This window comes from Vipera ursinii (assembly GCF_947247035.1).
Source record: "Vipera ursinii genome assembly, chromosome: 10".
Classification (NCBI taxonomy): Eukaryota; Metazoa; Chordata; class Lepidosauria; order Squamata; family Viperidae; genus Vipera; species Vipera ursinii.
In genome coordinates, this window is record NC_139520.1 from 7,205,197 (window position 1) to 7,224,726 (window position 19,530).

The 19,530-nt window shown below is 42.6% G+C and overlaps 1 protein-coding gene across 1 annotated transcript in view; it reads right to left on the reverse strand.

Moving 5' to 3' along the window:
- The window catches only part of SMPD3 (sphingomyelin phosphodiesterase 3), a gene marked incomplete at both ends in the record, with an annotated part of 46,963 nt that overhangs the window by 19,228 nt on the left and 8,205 nt on the right, over window positions 1-19,530 (reverse strand). Inside the window, one exon of the mRNA XM_083370366.1 lies at window positions 9,584-9,659. Coding sequence (XP_083226492.1) covers window positions 9,584-9,659 — 76 coding nt within the window. The remainder of the gene's footprint in view (window positions 1-9,583; window positions 9,660-19,530) is intronic.

Sequence of the window (19,530 nt, forward strand, 5' to 3'; positions counted from 1 at the left end):
AAAAATCTTGTTTCTTTTTCGGGCAAAGCATTAATATGCATAATTCACAACCATACTTGAATAATGGCTGTTTTGAAAGCATGGCGAGGATAATGGATGACAGTTTTAGCATTCTTAAGCCACAGGTCCATGCTGAAACCTCTTTCCAATTCCACCATTTAACCAAGACACCAGAGAATATATATATATATTCCTAAGGTAAAGGTAAAGGTTCCCCGCACATGCGTGCTAGTCGTTTCTGACTCTAGGGGCTGGTGCTCGTCTCCGTTTCAAAGCTGAAGAGCCAGCGCTTGTCCGAGGACGTCTCCGTGGTCATGTGGCTGGCATGACTAGACGCCAAAGGCGCACGGAGCGCTGTTACCTTCCCACCGTAGTGGTTCCTATTTTTCTACTTGCCTTTTTACGTGCTTTCGAACTGCTAGGTTGGCAGAAGCTGGGACGAGTAACAGGCGCTCACTCTGTTATGCGGCACTGGGGATTCGACCCGCCAAACTGCCGACCATCTGATCAACAAGCTCAGCGTCCTAACCCACTGAGCCACCGCATCCCTTAAATACAGTTGCAAGAAAAAGTATGTGAACCCTTTGGGATTATGTAGTTTTTTGCATGAATTGGCCATAAAATGCCCTCTAAACGTCATGTAAGTCACCACAATAGAAAAACACAGTCTGCTTAAAATAATACTACACAAACATTAGCTGTTGTCATGTTTTAATTGAAGATAAGATGGAAACATTCACAGTGCAGGGTGGAAAAAGTATGTGAACCTTTGGACTTAATAACTGGTTGACCCTCCTTTGGCAGCAATAACCTCAACCAAACGTTTCCTGTAGTTGCAGATCAGACCTGCACAACGATCTGGAGTAATTTTGGACCACTCCTCTGCACAAAACTGTTTCAGTGTAGCAATATTCTTGGGATGTCTGGTGTGAATCGCTCTCTTAAGGTCATGCCACAGCATTTCAATCGGGTTGAGGTCAGGACTCTGACTGGGCCACTCCAGAAGGCGTATTCTGTTCTGTTGAAGCCATTGTTTTGTTGAATTACTTGTATGCTTTGGTTCATTGTCCTGTTGCATCACCCATCCTCTGCGGAGCTTCAGTTGGCGGACAGATGGTCGTACGTTTTCCTGCAAAATGTCCTAATAAACTCTGGAATTCATTTTCCCATCAATGACAACAATCCGTCCAGGCCCTGAGGCAGCAAAGCAGCCCCAAACCATGATGCTCCCTCCGCCATGTTTTACAGTGGGGATGAGGTTTTGATGTTGGTGTGCTGTGCCATTTTTTCTCCACACATAGTGTTGTGTGTTTTTCCCAAACAACTCAATTTTGGTTCCATCTGCCCACATTTGAAGTTTGCAAAAGAGCACCTGGATGTTCCACAGCACTACTGGCAAAATATTCTGTGGACAGATGGAACCAAAATTGAGTTGTTTGGGAAAAACACACAACACTATGTGTGGAGAAAAAATGGCATAGCACACCAACATCAAAACCTCATCCCCATTGTAAAACATGGCGGAGGGAGCATCATGGTTTGGGGCTGCTTTGCTGCCTCAGGGCCTGGACGGATTGTTGTCATTGATGGGAAAATGAATTCCAGAGTTTATCAGGATATTTTGCAGGAAAACGTACGACCATCTGTCCGCTAACTGAAGCTCCGCAGAGGATGGGTGATGCAACAGGACAATGAACCAAAGCATACAAGTAATTCAACAAAACAATGGCTTCAACAGAACAGAATACGCTTCTGGAGTGGCCCAGTCAAGAGTCCTGACCTCAACCTGATTGAAATGCTGTGGCATGACCTTAAGAGAGCGATTCACACCAGACATCCCAAGAATATTGCTACACTGAAACAGTTTTGTGCAGAGGAGTGGTCCAAAATTACTCCAGATCGTTGTGCAGGTCTGATCTGCAACTACAGGAAACGTTTGGTTGAGGTTATTGCTGCCAAAGGAGGGTCAACCAGTTATTAAGTCCAAAGGTTCACATACTTTTTCCACCCTGCATTGTAAATGTTTCCATCTTATCTTCAATTAAAACTTGACAACAGCTAATGTTTGTGTAGTATTATTTTAAGCAGACTGTGTTTTTCTATTGTTGTGACTTACATGACATTTAGAGCGCATTTTATGGCCAATTCATGCAAAAAACCACATAATCCCAAAGGGTTCACATACTTTTTCTTGCAACTGTATATATTCCTACGACAAGTTAAATGGCTCAGATACCAGCAGATATTAATTAGCTCTAGGTTCTGATTTTCCACTGCAGATAAGCTGTTGCTATTCAGTGAGACGAAACAAAGAGTCGCAAATGCAGCTCTCCTGCCTAAAATTTGAAAAGCTGGTTTTCCTTGGCTACGGGTATTTAAAGATTATTCAAAGGCAAAAGCAGTAATAACAAGTGCCTCTTTCAAAAAATAAAATAAAAAATGAACCGGCATCTGCACGAAAAAAAAGGAAAGAAAAACCATCCAGGCATCCCCAGCTGACCTTTGATCACAAAGCAAACGAGTATAAATTTTAGATGGGCAGCTGGAGAAATCTAAAGATGAATAAGTGGGACTGGAACAAGAACCAGAGAGCCAATTACAGAGAAAAATCAAAGACTAAAGGTGATTAAATATTCATTGGAGAGCCGTGCATTGCTTCAAAAAGAAGATTTGCATATAAGAGGCCCCAGGTGCAATTGCTAGTATCGCCAGGATAGGTCTTCTAAAAAGCTTGTATCTGAAATAATGTTCGGCAGGGGTTCGCTGCAAGTAGAAAAAACGAGCCACCAGCATTAAGCAGAGAGACTGGATGATAAGGAGATGCCGTGGCAATTTTTTTTTTCTTAAAAATTTCAGGAATGGGACATTACTACTCCAAGCCAAGAGCTGACATGCATCCTTGACGCTATTGGGACTCTGTTAAGTCTTCCTGCGCTCGCCCACTGCTTGTGCGGCCCGGTTCCGAATGGGCCATAACCCAGTATGGAGGTGAGAGTTGGGGACCCCTGTTCTATGGAGTCAACCTTCCCAGAACCAAGAGCAAAATTTCTGACAACGTCGATTTTTCCCTCTAGTGCAGGGGTGTCAAACTCAATTTCATTGAGGGCCGCATCAGCATTGCGGTTGCCCTCAAGGGGCCGGGTGGGTATGGCCAGGGTGGGCGTGGCCTACAGGGTGGGTGTGGCTAGAGTGCGAATGGCCTACTGGGTGGGCGTGGCCAGCTCTACATCGTTGGCATCAAGGGTGCCTATGGGGGCCTGGGCAGGAGTGGGACAGATCTGAGGGTCTCTGGCAGGAGGAGGGTCTCTGGGCCAGGACCAAGGCAGTGGGGGCTGTTCCCTCACTGTTTCCAAGATGGCTTTGCAGGCCACATGAAACCCCCGGGCCTTGTGTTTGACATGTCTGTTCTAGTGTATTCCCCAGATAGAACTACCGTGCAATAATTCTTTTTATATGCTCTTTTATAATATGGATCTAATAGATTGACTAAGCAATGGCTGCAGGCTTCCAGGAACACTCAATTCTATCCAAATTAAAATAACTTGGAAGCCAATTGGATTTGCCTCTCCTGTATTCTACTCTTAATGTTGACTCTGGCACTTTTTAATACTGTTGCCAAGAGGACATGGCCAATCTTCAGAAATTGCTTCTGGCCCCTGTCTACACGTGGCGACAAGTGGCCAGAAGAATATCCCCAAAGTGGGACATGTTGTAGTTTGGCTCAAAGCTGCTCCAATTCTTATCATCAGAATTTCCCAGATGCTCTTCCCCTCAGACTAGGCAGAACCTCCACAGGTAGGTTGTGTGTTTATTTTACCCCATCCGGTCGCCTCCCAGAGAAGCTAACAGGCAGAAGAAACTGTTGCTGTTCTTGGGACTGCAGTTTAAAAGACACAGTGCGCAAAGGGAAAGATGTGTGGAGAAAGAAGGAAGCAAGCCACCCCAAGCATTTCTTCCGAAAGCTATATGGTGTAGGAGATTATCAGACTGAGTCCAAGAGTGGAGTAAAATACATCATCTCTACACCCAGAAAAGATGTAAGGCCAGCCCTCCTTGAAGTTCACTGACTGGTGCCACTTTGCTTTGACTGTTACTAGTTCAGATTCATGTGTAAAGGTAGTAGTACTAGTACTTCACGTGATCTTGATTCTATACCTCTTTAATGCAGTCTAGGACTATGTTGGCTTTCATTCTTCTACCTATACACAAGAATCTGAACTAGTAACAGTCAAAGCAAAATGGCAACAGGTAAGAGTCAGTGACGCGGTGGCTCAGTGGGTTAGGACGCTGAGCTTGTCTATCAGAAGGTCGGCAGTTTGGCGGGTCGAATCCCAAGTGCCGCATAACAGAGTGAGCGCCTGTTACTCATCCCAGCTTCTGCCAACCTAGCAGTTCGAAAGCACGTAAAAATGCAAGTAGAAAAATAGGGACCACTACGGTGGGAAGGTAACAGCGTTCCGTGGGCCTTTGGCGTCTAGTCATGCCGGCCACGTGACCACGGAGACGTCCTTGGACAAGCGCTGGCTCTTTGGGTTTGAAACGGAGATGAGTACCGGCCCCTAGAGTTGGAGATGACTAGCACGCATGTGCGGGGGAACCTTTACCTTTACCTAAGAGTCAGTGAACTTCAAGGAGGGCTGGAAGAGACCTTGGAGGTCTTCTAGTCCAACCCCCTGCTCAAGCAGGAGATCCTATACCATTTCAGGCAAGTGGCTCTCCAGTTTCTTATTAAAAGCCTCCAGTTGATGGAGCACCCACAACTTCTGAAGGCAACTTCTGTTCCACTGGTTGATTGTCCTCACTGTTAGGAAGTTTCTCCTTAATTCCAGGTTTCTTCTTTCTTTGGTCAGTTTCCAACCATTGTTTCTTGTCCTGCCTTCTGGTGCTTTGGAGAATAGGTGGACCTTGTCTTTTTTTGTGGCAGCCCCTCAAATACAGGAATGCTGCTATCATGTCACCCCTAGTCCTTATTTTCTCTAGACAATGGGGGGGGAGTCAATGGAGGAAGGCCAGATTGCTTTAACAACCCTATGAGTCACTTAACCGCAGTGAATCACTTAATAACTGCGGCAAAAAAGGTCATAACATGGGTCAAAAACTGCACAACAACTGCTTACTTTGTGATAGAAATATTGGGCTCAAGTGTAATCTGAAGTTGAGGACTGCCTGTATTAGAATTACTGCTAATATGTCTGCAAAAGGGACAATGAAAGAAGGGATTGGTGAACTGCTTAAGGCAAAACACTCTTCTGTCCAGTCTAACCAGGTGGCGGTGGGGGAAAAAAAACACCCTTCGGTGTAAAAATGCAAACTGAACATGGGCTCTTGACACCCATGGCTTTCCAGGTGACAGATGCAGTGCAAGTGTGTGTTTGTCTATTCAGGCAAACCGTGACCTTTCAAGGTCTCCACGCTCAGCCTGATTTGCATCATTATGGAGCTCGTCCTTACTTTGCAGAGTTTGATTTATTGCTGGCCAGCCAGTTAGAGGCACTTGCTGTAAATGTCCTTGCCTGACCCCTTTGACTCATCCATCATTCCAAGATAATGCGCTGTTGGTGGGAAGGCTTCCTTTGAAATTGCCAATAACATCATACAAGCACACTACATGCACGGTATATTTTCATTAGCTTTTTGCTGAACTTTCTCTTGTTGAGTGCTGCTCAAGATCCAGCAGACATTTTTAGGTGAGAAAAATTGAGATCGGGGTGTGTGTCCAACTCTGGTAACTTTAAGACCTGTGGACTTCAACCCCCAAAATTCCTGCTGGCTGTTCTCTTCTCCTCTGCAAGTTATGAATGTGAAAACTTAACCAGTAGGTTTCTGTTCAGTGTTGTGTCATAGCTTATTGATAAAGCATGCAAAAACTAGACTCCTGAAGTAACTTAGATCAGACTAAAATGGAGTCACCAGACATAGTAGAGTTTCATCCATGAACTGTAGTTTCTCATTCTGGCTTATTGTGGTAACCTTTCTTGGTGCTTAGTCAGGTGTCTTGTCAAACAACCATACTAATGTATAATAGCCTATAATATGTAATAGGTTGGCTGAGGAAATTGGGGAGTTGAAGTCACCAGATCTTAAGGTTGCCAAAGCTGGATACCCTTGATATAGATGCTTTTAAATGTGAGAGCTCTCAAGGAGACATAGATTTAAAAACTCTCAGCAAATCGAGGCAATCAACACTGGTTGTGTTCACAGAGCATGCTAATCCCCAGTTGGCTACAGCATGGTTTACTAAATAATACTCTTGACTGGGTCCACAAAAATCTACTAAACAGCTTACGCTCCACCATGACTACACTCATGTAACAGCCCAAGCCAAGATTAGTCTAACTATATTATAGACTAATAAGTTGTTTGACAAGACACCTGTCATCACCAAGAAAGGTTACCAAGACAAGCCAGTATGAGAAACTGCAGTTCATGGATGAAACAGTATGTCTGGTGGTACAAATTACCTGACTCTCTTTTAGTCTGGTCTAAGTTACAGCTGCCAAAAAAGCCAGCACAGTTCTAGGCTGCATTAATATAGGGATAGAATCAAGATCATGTGAAGTGTTAATGCCACTTTATAATACTTTGACAAGACCACACTTGGAATATTGTATCCAGTTTTGGTTGCCACAATGTAAAAAAAGATGTCGAGACCCTTGAAAGAGTGCAGAGAAGAGCAACAAAGATGATTAGAGGACTGGAGGGTAAAACAGATGAAAGAATGGTTGAAGGAATTGGGTATTAATTGTCCTCGCTGTCAGGAAACTTCTCCTTAGTTCTAGATTGGATCTCTCTTTAATGATCTTCATCCGTTACTTCTTGTCCTGCCCTCAGGTGTTTTGGAGAATTGGTGGACCACCTCTTCTCTGTGACAGTCCCTCAAGTGCAGGAAGACTGCTATTGTGTCTCCCCTAGTGAAAAAGAAGGACTGGGGGTGACATGATAGCAGTGTTCCAATATCTCAGGAGCTGCCACAAAGAAGAGTTAGTCAAGCTATTCTCCAAAGCGCCCAAAGGCAGGACAAGAAGCAACAGATGGAAACTAATCAAGCAGAGAACTAACCCAGAACTAAGGAGAAATTTCCTGGCAGTGAGAACAATTAATCAGTGGAATAACTTGCCTGCAGAGGTTGTGGGTGCTCGAGGTTTTTAACAAGAGACTCAACAACCCTTTGTCTGAAACACTATAGAGTCTCCTGCTTGAGCAGGGGGTTGGACTAGAAGACCTCCAAGGCCTTCCAATTCTGTTATTCTGTTACTGCAGGAGTCTAGTTTTTGCATGTTTTATCCATTAGCTATGACACAACACCCAATAGGAACCCACTGATTAAGTTTTCACAAGCATAACCTGCAGAGAAGAGAACGGCCAACAGCAAGGTGAATGGACCATGTTACAAGTAATAAGTCCATCTTTGGAATTGCTGAAGGACCAGGCTGGCGGGGCAGATCATCATGGGGTAGATACATACAGTACGGTTGCTTAAAAGTTGAAAATGACTTGATGGCACATAATCAATTAATCCATCACTCAATCAATCAATCCAATGATTTTCCAGTTTTATGAGTCAAATGTGATAGCCCTAATTTTCTTTATCTCTACTTTATGATGCTAAGTTTTCTTTCCTTCTTTAAAAACAATTCTTTACTGTGTTATCTCCAGTACTACTTGTAGCAATTTATTCAGAACAGGACATACTCTTAAACTTTTGGCAACCGTTTATGTTTATGTTAAATGTTGAAAAGCCAAGAATCTGGATGTATCTACTAAAAAGGCACTTGTTCTAGCAAGTGATTTGCCCCAAACTATCGTTAATTTGGATGTTTTCATTTTTAAAAGAAACTTTGAATATATAACTTAACCCCAAAGCATTACCGGATGACATGCTGTTTATTTTGAGATAAGATTTATATAATATTTAGATTATCTGGCATTCCCATGGGTAAAAAAAGACAACTATTTATTGAAATAGGACTGGTTAAGCGCAAAAGGCATCCAAAGCTCCTTCAGAGTACTTTTATGCAACCAAGAAATAATTAAATATAATTATTTTTTCACCCAATCAGACTCACAAGTTGATTTTCAACAAGTATCTTTTTCTGAAGATTCATGTGATAGTTGGAAAAGATTTATATCTACCAGAAAGAGAAGCCAATACTGGTTTATTACATGATGTTTAGGAAATGCAACATTATTTGAAAGATGGAACTTGCTTTAGATCAAGTTCCATATGCTAGGATCAGCCATGCTAGACCTGGAAGACTAATTTGCAAAGCCATTGAAGAAAGACAAGCCATATTATAAATTCATGAGGCTCTCTGGATTCCTTTATTCATATCTCTTTCCATTTGTGCATATGCCCGTCCATCAGGTATCTTCCCAAAAGTACCAAAAGGCAAGATGAGAAACAATTGATGGAAACTAACCAAGGAGAGAAGCAACCTGGAATTAAAGAGAAATTTCCTGACAGCAAGAACAATAAACCAGTGGACCAGCTTGCCTTCAGACGTTGTGGGTGCCTCATCACTGGAGGCTTTCAAGAAGAGACTGGACAGCCATTTGTCTGAAATGGTAGGGTCTCCTGCTTGAGAAGGGGGGTTGGACTAGAGGACTTCCAAGGTCCCTTCCAGCTCTGATATTCTATGTTCTATGTTCTTCCATCTCATTTTTATATCACTCTACACTGTTAAAGTAAAGTAAAGTAATCCGGGTGAGATTCAACGTGCTGGTGATGACCTATAAAGCCCTAAATGGCATGGGCCTGGATTATCTGAGGGAGCACCTGCTGCCAGCATCGATTTCCCATCGTCCTGTGCGCTCCCACAGGGAGGGCCTCCTCAGGGTGCCGTCAGTCAGGGAATGCCAGCTGGCGGCCCCCAGGGGGAGAGCATTCTCTGTGGGCGCGCCTGCCCTTTGGAATGATTTACCTGTGGAACTCCGGACTGCCCCCGACCTGCGCTTGTTTCGCCAGGACCTAAAAACCTGGCTCTTTGAGTTATCTGGCCTGGACTGAGGGGTTTTAATGATTTTAAATTGTGATTTTGACTTTTTGGGGCTATACTTAATTTAATTTTATTTTAATTTTATATTGTATCGTTTTTAAATTTTGCCTTGTAAACCGCCCTGAGTCCTTTGCGAGTAGGGCGGTATATAAACCGAATTAATAATAATAATAATAATAATAATAATAATAATAATAATAATAATAATAATAATAATAATAATAAAGCAAACTGAATATATGTTAATGGCATGCAGAAAAAATATCCTGCGATACGTCTATCTGTCCTCCTCAGTTGCATGAAACAGAATCTGATTTTGAAAGGTATTTAAATGGAGAAGAATTTGGCTTAGCTTTCCAAGACTAGGCAAGGCTGGCTGGCTGCCACCGCCTAGCTTGGTCTCTTTGTTTCACAGAGTATTGAACCTTAGTCTAATCCTGCATGCAACATTTTTATTTTCACAATGTGTGGTTTTCAGGAGATCATCTAAGGAGAATGATCCAACCTGTTCTCTGCAGATGAAGTCAAAACCATAGGAACTTTCCCATACCACATCAGGATGATCAGAAGAACAATTCCATACTTACCTGCCAGAGCTTGCAAGTGGGTGCAGGAAATGTATCCCACAATTCTTTGGTCCTGAGGTGTACTTCCCACTTGCACCTGGAAGGTGAGAGAGAGCCAGAGAGAGCCAGAGAGAGAGAGAGAGAGAGAGAGAGAGAGAGAGAGGAGAGAGAGAGAGAGAGAGAGAGAGAGAGAGAGAGAGAGAGAGAGAGAGAGAGAGAGAAGTTAATGGGACATTTGGTCTCCGTCTAACCTCAAAATGATGAAACACGAGATCTGTTTTCTTAGCAAAGGTTTTACATGAGCAGATCCATTCTCAAGGTAGAACCATGCAGAGAAATAAAATTACCCCGGGTTACTTTAAATCACCCAATTTTTCATATATATAGATGTGAGACGTGTCTGGAAATAGTGGAACTAAAATATCTGTGAACATTTGTCTACTTTAAAAAATAGCATCTTCTTTTCTCTATGTGTTCCTACAACTTCGCCTTGTGTGCAAAAAGGACTCATTTGTTTTTCAAAGGAGGACTATGTTTACAAGTTAAATAGAGAGTTAGCACCAATGCAAATTGTATTGTTGGTAGCAAACAACTGCCAGTTTTCCAGAAAAGGATCACAAAGCAGTGCTTCAACATTTGATCATTTTCAGCAGGGTGGCAAGAGGGAATAATAATAATAATAATAAAAAGATTATTATTTTTTTTTTATTGAAAAGTTTTAAAATACAATTTTCCTTTGAAAAACCCCCCTACCCCCTCCCTCCTCCCCTCCCTACCTCCCCCCTATCTCCCCCCCTCCCCCTCTCCCTCCTCCCTCCCCTACCCCCCCTCTACTTCCCCTCCTCCCCCCCTCCCCCCCGACTTCCCAGAGCAAAATACAAGGTATATATCTAAAAAGCAATCATAAACTAACAATTATAAACTCTAAAATCCATCACTCTCTAGCTTATATAGAGTAAGCCAATCCTTAACAATACTAAATATGTATAAAGAACTAAAAAAATAAAAAAAACTAGCATCATTCCCATCTATGTTCTTCCACAATTCACTATTACCTAAACATATTCTCACTTACACACCACAAGCACCTATCCCTATTAACCTCTCTAGCCAAAATAGGCTATAATAGATAATTCTTACACAAATTAACCCGCATTAACCCACAAAACTTTCTTCCTCTTCCTCTGTAGTTAAGTGTCCATTAATTCCAAATTGAAAATTCTGTTACCATACATAACGTCCCAAAACTCTTAAAAACCCAACTACCACTTGACTATAAGTATATTGTGGAAGTTCCATAGATTTCTACTGGTCTTATTTTTTAGTCTTTTTTGAGCGTTTTAAGGCAGCACGCGTCACCCTCTGTTCTCTAAGATCATCCAAAAGAGTTGCAGCTTGATCTCCTCCTGTACCCTTCTCGTCCATCTGTCCATCTTCATCCTCTTGACATTCTCCTTCTCCAGATCCCTCTACAGCTTCCAAAAGTGTTGATGGGGTTGCTTTTAAGACATTGTTGTAAAAATCATGCGCTTGCTTCACAGTACCCAAACAGTACCTTTTGCCATCATGCATGAAGCTCAACCCAGCTGGGATCTCCCATCTAAACCTTATATCTCTTTGCTTGAGCTCTTGCACAAGAAATATAAAGTCCTTCCTTCTCTTTAAAATCTTTGGAGGAATTTCTTTTAGAACCAAAACTTCTTGACCAGCAATCACAACTTTAGTATCATAGGCAGCTTGTATAACTTCATCTCTAATTTCCCTTTTTACAAAATAAACCACCACATCTCTAGGCAACTTTCTCTGCTTAGCAATCCACGAATTCACACGAAACACTTTGTCCATGCCTTGTTTCATTTCAGATGCTGGATGGTTCAATACCCCCTCAAGAGCCTCAGAAACCAGCTGCTTTAAATCTTCCTTAATATTCTCTTTTAGGCCTCTAATTCTAACAGCAAACTGCATCTGGTAAAATTGAGCCAAACTCTGTTCGCTATCCATTTTGTCTTTTAAATCTTCAATTTCCAATACTTTTGCTTCTAATATAGCATTCTTTTGAGTCAAATCTTCCACTTGATCATCCAGCACCTCCACACATTTAGCTACTTTATGCACTGAGGACAAAATGTCTGCCTTCATCTCTCTAAGTTTCTGTTCCATCCTTTCTTCCATTCTCTGCTCCAATTTCTCCAATTTCTCCTCCATCTGTGCAAATTTAACACCCATTGACTCCAAAATTAACTGGGTATGTTTTTCAAGATCCTTCGATGTCAATACATCAGGAGAATGCAACGCCTGCAGTAATGATTGTTGTTGCACCGGAGAATTTCCAGCACTCCGAAAAGTTCTAGGGGGAGGTTTAGCCGCCATCTTTTACTTACAATTGTGACGCACTTTCACTTTAAGTTTTAAGCAAAGTCCATCAAGCTTGAGAGTAAAATAAAATAATCCTCTTCATCTCTTTATCTTTCCTTCTTGTACTGCTCTGCCTGCTCTTTTCCTTTCATAGTCTCTCCTTCAAGCAGGGATGGTCGCAGACGCCTGGCTCTGCTCCATAAAATCCGGAGCAGAGACGCTGGCCAGCTGGGAGCAGCCCAGGCTAAGGGGGAGTTCAATCCTTCAGCCGCCCAAGCTCCAAGCTCAGGCGGCCCCGGAGAACTCTACCCCTACCTGGGGGCTCACCCCCTCCTCTTCTCCCGAGGAGGGGGCTTCAATTTCGCCCGAACAGCTGATCGGCGCTGTTTCGGGCGAAAAAACAACAGCTGAGCCGCGGGCAGCCCGGGAAGGCTGTCTCCGTCGCCGCGGAGCCACCGGAAGTCCCAATAATAAAAAGATTATTGTGAAAAGTGATCCTGTCAGAAGGCATATCTTGTTTCTAGAGGTGCTCATGAGAGACGTTTGGCTTTTGCTTCGGTTTAATTTTACTTTGGGGAGGATCGAAGTAGCTGAGCTTATAAGTAATAAATGGTCTTGACATCAGATATGCCTTTTTATAACTAGCTTCATCATTTATGCCCTCTGGCATCTGTGAAGACTTTAGTAAGGCTCTCTGGCTCTTGTTCTGAATTTACCAGAGCAGATTTTTTGTAGAATTTCACACACAATCCTTGCCATGGTATTGCTTTTCAGAATGCTATGGATCTTTCTCTACCAGGAGATTGTGGGAGATTTAAAATAACAACTTATAGCTGCCTACCTTGGTCACCATGTTATACAAAAGATGTTGAGACTCTAGAAAGAATGCAGAGAAGAGCAACAAAGATGATTAGGGGACTGGAGGCTAAAACATATAAGGAACAATTTCTGGAATTGGGTATGTCTAGTTTAATGAAGAGAAGGACGAGGAAGGACATGATAGAAGTGTTCCAATATCTCAGGGGCTGCCACAAAGAAGAGGGAGTCAAGCTATTCTCCAAAGCACCAGAGGGCAGGACAAGAAGCAATGGATGGAAACTAATCAAGGAGAGAAGCAACCTAGAAGTAAGGAGGAATTTCCTGACAGTGAGAACAATTAATCAGTGGAGTGGCTTGCCTTTAGAAGTTGTGGGTGCTCCATCACTGGAGGTTTTTAAGAAGAGACTGGACAACCCTTTGTCTAAAATGGTACAGGACCTCCTGTCTGAGCAGGGAGTTGGACTAGAAGTCCTCAAAGATCCCTTCCAATTCTGTTATTCTGATTCATCTCCCCTTTCAGCTCAAGGCTACACCAAGAAGCCTTGGCAAAGGGCTGTTGAAGCTGGAATTAGCTTGGTCTTGTCTTCATACAGCAGCAGATGTGTTAGTTAGGGAGGAGTTCAATGCAATATTGGAAGACCTGAAAGAGCAGCTGAGGAGAGATTGTCATGCAGAAAATCTATCTAGAGGCCACTAGAGTCAAAAATGACTTGATGGTAAATAATCATCATCTTAGCCCTTCTTCAGCTTTTCCTTCTAGGAAGAGGCATCTCTAAGTACCACTCAAATTATGAATACATTTAAAATAACATAGGGGCAGAGCTTCATGGGAAATTGGATTGGGACTTGATTGACTCATCGCTACGATGGTTCAGTAAAATTCTCTCATCTCCAACCAGGTTTGTCTGCCTCTATGTTCATTTATTCACCACTAATGTAATTGGCCTCCTCCGTAAACCTTGAGGCTGGTTTCAAACCCTCTTCCATCAGCCCCCTAAGACTCAAGAGATCCCCAAAATAGCTATCAAACTGCACCCTGAAATGCAAAACAGTATCTTTTGCTGTTGCATCAGATGGACACTTTGGTGGCAGCTGCAGGAGAGAATTGTGACAATCAAATAGAATAGGTTTTTCCCCACCTACCTGACAATTATCACCAAGAATAATCTTGGCATCAATGAGATCTTTATTACCTTTATCAAAGATGATAAATAATTCAGAGATGATAAAGGGTTTGAAACCTAGATGGTATAGCGAACAGTTGAGGAAACTAGGTATGTCTAGATATCAAAGAGAAGGATTAGTGCAGGACGTGACAATTGTCTTCCAGGACTTGAGGGGCTGTCACAGAGAAGAGGGGATTGACTTGTTCTCCAAAGCACCTGAGGGCAGGGCAAGAAGTTAATGGGTGAAAGATCATTAAAGAGAGATCCAACCTGGAATTAAGCAGAAACTTTCTGATCAGTGGAACAGCTTCCCTCCCAGAGCTATGGGTGCGCCATCACTGGAGTTATAAAAAAATAGATTCAACAACCATTTGAGCTGGATGGCATAAGGTCTCCTACCTTGAGCAGGGAGATGGACTAGAAGACCTCTAAGTTCCCTTCCAGTCCTGTGATTCCGTGTTCCATGTTTAAACAGGATGCAACGGCATATAGGATGCTTTGCGCCACCTTTAATTTAATGTACAGCGTTTGGTTTTTGTATACCTCTTCATTCTCCCGCTTGGTCTGGGATTCCAGGAAATGTAACTTAAAAAGGAGAGTTTCCAGGATGCATATTTCTTGAGCAAAGCTGCACAGTGGGAGCTGAGCGAGGCAGGTATAGCCTTTCCAGGGAGTTGTGTAGCAAAGCCATTTGTGGCACTGGCTAAAATACAAAAGCCATTTCCAACCTAAAGCTTTTGAAAGGCTTTCTTTCGCCTTCCTTGCCTCTATCTTGAACGCCCACCACATTATTGGCTTCAAACTGGGTCTAAACAAGATTTGCAGAAAGCCTTTTTTATGAGTTTGGCATTCTTGCTTGCAGAGACGTCTTGTGCTTTTATAAAGCCGCTCTGTTAGTTACGCTAAGATGATCTATTATTTAAACGTGTTCAAACAGAATGAAATGTAAGTATGAAATGTTAATGGGAAGAGCTGCAATCGTTGGCCGGGTGCTTTCTTTCCCCTTTGGTTGAAACACCTGACGGCTGCGGTAAACCAACCCCCTTTTGTGGAATTTGGGGTCTTGAGATGGGTGGGAAACGATGTGGGTCTTAAAAGAAATATTTTCAATTATATGAGGGGCTGCCACAAAGAAGAAGGGGGGGTGGGTTTCGACCTATTCGCCAAAGCACCTGAAGGTAAGACAAGAAGGAATGGGTGAAAGGTGAAGAAAGAGGGAAGCAACCTAGAACTAAGAAATTTCCTGACAGTGACAACAATCAACCAGTGGAACGGCTTGGCCTCTGAAGTTGTGGGCGCTCCATCCCTGGAGGCTTTGAAGAAGAGACTGGACAGCCACTTGTCTGGAATGTTAAAGGGTCTCCTGCTTGAGCTGGGGAGGAGAGCAGACTAGAAGATCTCAAGGTTCATCCCTACTCTGTTATTCTGTTAAGGATAGGATGAAATGGGAAAGAGATCGTGAGAGGAAGAACTAAACAGAAAAAGAATCTCAGCCTTTCAAAATACCAAAGGATGCAGGTTAGCTGTCAGATGGAAGAAGTTCAGAAGAGGACACTCAGTAAAGCTTCAGAAGATGATATTTGAGCAGATTGGCAGGACAGTCTTTCTCAGCCAAGATGTCCTACGTGTCGGTAGACTGCAGCTTCCAAACTTCCCTGGCCAGCATCAACATGGGCAAGAATTTCCAGCCCATCCACTTAACCACCAAGAAATGTCTAGGATCCTTTCTTTACAAGAAGGATAAGTAAAGGAATTGCCTTTCTCCTATGGTTTCTGCTCATCTTGGTAAGGTTGCTGCACAGTCAGCATGCCTGGGGCTCTTTGTATCAAATAATACCATCGAACACAGTGTCTCTTAACTTGGGCAACTTTAAGATGTGCGGACTTTGACTCTCAGAATTCCCCATAAAGCCATGCTGGCTAGGGAATTCTGGGAGTTGAAGTTCACACATTGTAAAGTTACTAAGGTTGAGAAACAATGGAAAAGATCTAAGGAGTGCATCTTCCCCATGGTAATAGCATGACATCCCCCGCAGAGATCTGTGTGGCTCCCACTTGGGGTGATGTTCTGTAAGTATTTTAAAAAGTATGGCTATTCTTCCAGGCCATCCACATAGGATGCTTATGATCACTGTATTTTGGGGTAAATGCATTCCTAAAATGGCTGACCACTTCAAGGGCAAACCTGAAAAAACAGAAACCTGTATCCAGAATCTAACCTTCTGCCCAACAGGCCTGTCTCCCCAGTGTGTTTGTTTATTAATTTTCTTCTTGCCACAATCAAAAAACTTTCAGAAGTTATCATCCAATTGCGCGAAATATCCACAGTGCAAAACCATCAGCATATAAAACAACGTAGAATAACAGGTTTGAAAGGAAAGAGGTTTTCCAAGGTTTCCCCCACTGAAGCAGGAGACCCTACACCATTCCAGACAAATGGCTCTCCAATCTCTTCTTCAAGATCTCCAGTGATGGAGCACCCACAACTTCTGGAGGCAAGCCCTTGCACTGATTAATTGTCCTCGCTGTCAGGAAAATTCTCCTTAGTTCTAGATTTGATCTCTCTTTAATGATCTTCATCCGGTTGGTTCTTGTTCTGCCGTCAGGTGTTTTGGAGAATTGGTGGGGCCCCTCTTCTCCGTGAAAGTCCCTCAAGAGCAGGGAGACTGCTATTGTGTCTTCCCTAGTCCTTTTCCTCCTTGGACTGGACATACCAAGTTCCCTCAACCGTTCTTCATATGTTTTAGCCTCCAGCCCCCTAATCATCTTTGTTGCTCTTCTCTGCACTCCTTCTAGGGTCTCATCATTATTTTTGTATTGTGATGACCAGAATAACTAAAACAACATGTACAAACAGGGCACAAATAGGTAGTCACAAGGTGTCCTCAATTGCTCTGTCTTCAATTATTTCTAAAAAGCTGATGAGGTATTCCTGAGGAGACGTCTTGCAGCAGAGACATAGTCACTGGAAGCTTCCATCTCCCTTGCCACCCTAAGTGAGGAGCTATTAGAAGGTTCTCCTGGGACTTCCAATTTGAGTAGCTTAATCATGGGTGGAAGAGGCAATCTTAGAATTCCATTTTATTGCCACAAAACCATAAGGTGTTTGTAAATGTGGCTGACCAGTCTGTAGAACTGATTCTGAACAGGGTCTTCAGAGTGCCAGCTTGTGAGCTGGCAATCAGGGCTGCCTGCAAAGGCATTGGTCGCCATCACTTCTCAACAGTTAGGTTTAGAAAACAAGCTTGATCTATTTATAAATCCACCCATTCTCAGGGTTCACAAACTAACCCAAAAGGCTGATTTCACACCCTGCACTAAGCCACCCAGAAAAACGCACTAATCAAGATTAAAATAAACCAAGCTCAGCAAATGGTGTAAAGGCAGCTTGTAGGTCTTTAGTTGACCAGAACAAGCATTTGGGTTGAACCCAGACAAGGGGCTCCTGCAGAGAACATGAGGGTGAATTGAAGCACTGAGGCCAAAGGTGTAGAGATGTGCTGGCACAAATAGCTTAGAAAACCGAGGAGAGAAATGCGCCCTCCTTCTTCCACCTCAGAAGGTGGGTCCCTTGGAGACGTCCTGCTCATAGCATTAGAAAAAAGCCACGTGGCCACAGATTCAGGCTATGCACACCACACAGCACTCTATTAAATGCTGGGATTCTACATGTTGAAGTGATCACCTTAGACCTGCACAATATTAGAAGGTGAATTCATGAGCTGAATTCATGAAGAATAAGGCTTTTAATAACATTATGAGGGCTATCACATTTTCTTCCATCTTAAATGAAAAATACCCTCTCATTTTACAGTTACTGGAATTACTGGAGAATATGACTAGTTGTGCATAGCACACTAGGACTACTCAAAATGAAGACTTTGCAGCTGCTGGAAACCCAATCATTGACTTGAGCATGAAGCAGACACACACACCCCGCTAAGCCATAATATGGATTATTTCTTTGAGCACTCATATTTCTTTGAGGGCTACCACAAAGAAAAATGGGTCAACTATTTTCCAAAGCACCTGAAGGCAGGACAATTAGCATTAGTTTGATGGAAACTAATCAAGGAGAGAACCCACCTAGAACTAAGGAGATATTTTTTTTGACAGCGATAACAATGAACCAGTGGGATGACATGCCTCCAGAAGTTGTAAATGCTCCAACACTGGAGGTTTTTAAGAAGAGATTGGACAACCATTTGTCTGAAATGGTATGGGTTTTCCTGCTTGAGCAGAGGATTGGACTAGAAGACTTCCAAGGTTCCTTTCAACTCTGTTATTCTGTTATGGTCTATAATTGCAGGAATCACTCTTTGTTAGCCCAAACCTAAGATTTAGTGTGTTTTATCAGTCCAGCCCATGAATGTGAAAAGTGGCAACTCTTCCCTTTTCACTACACTGGTTATTGAGAAGAACAAAGAAAAAGGAAAAGCAATGAAAGAGATATTCACATTATTATTATTATTATTATTATTATTATTATTATTATTATTATTATTATTATTGTTGTTGTTGTTGTTGTTGTTGTTGTTGTTGTTGTTGTTGTAGCAAAGAACATTATTATTAAAGCAATTTTTCTTGCTCTGCTTAATAACAGAAAGCCAGAAATGCTTCTTCCTAATTTTCTCTTCCATGCTTCCCTCCTAGTTGGAGATGATTGGAGCTGTAGACAATTTGAAACATGCTGAGCTGAGGAAGATCTTCGAATACAGCCAGGAAGGGTGGATTCTGGCCAAGGCTTGCATTAGCAGAGGCAGCATGTGCATTATAAAATATTTAGATTACTGCCTAGGCCTAATGCAGAAAGCTTGTTTTAAAAAGCTGACAAATCCACTAACTGAGGTGGGCCCGAGGTAGCTGCAAAGTTTTGAAACTTTCGTGGGTCAGTTCGTCTGTCTCTGTATAAGCAAGCCAACAATTTGATCTCTAAATAAGTTCTACACCATCACTAGTGGAGTTTTGGACTGTTTTTCTCTTTGAAGAGCTGCCCTGTCAGCACACGGCAGCCTGCTTTGATGTTACTTTTGATATTCACATCACATTTTGTCGACTGAAACTCCAAGCTAGAGTCTCAGATTGGAGGAAGACATTTAGACCTTGATCAGTAATAGTACAACAATGGCCTGCATCAAGAAAAGTTTTAGAAATATTGGGGCTCCAACTCCTGAAATTCCTCAGTCAGTAGGAGTTTTAGCCATGAAGCATCTGGAAAGTGCTGGGATGGAGAAGATTCACTTAAAAAGTTCTTCTTCTTCTTCTTCTTCTTCTTCTTCTTCTTCTTCTTCTTCTTCTTCTTCTTCTTCTTCTTCTTCTTCTTCTTCTTCTTCTTGTCTATGGAGATTCTCAGTCATCCAGGTCATGGTTGCTTTAAAGGTACTTGTGCTGCCACCACATGGCTGTTTTGGAGAAATTACAATGTGGGCAGTCAGACCCTCCTACCCTATGATGTATTTCCTCTTCCCTCCCCTTTCTGGGATGGACTTCCTCCTCCTTTGTCCCTAGAGACTTCTCCTTCTCCATTAACCAGCAAACATGTGATAACAGCAGACATGTGCAGACGCTGGGAGTATTACCATTTTCTGACCTTGGAAATGCTTCAGACATCAACTTAACACACCCCAC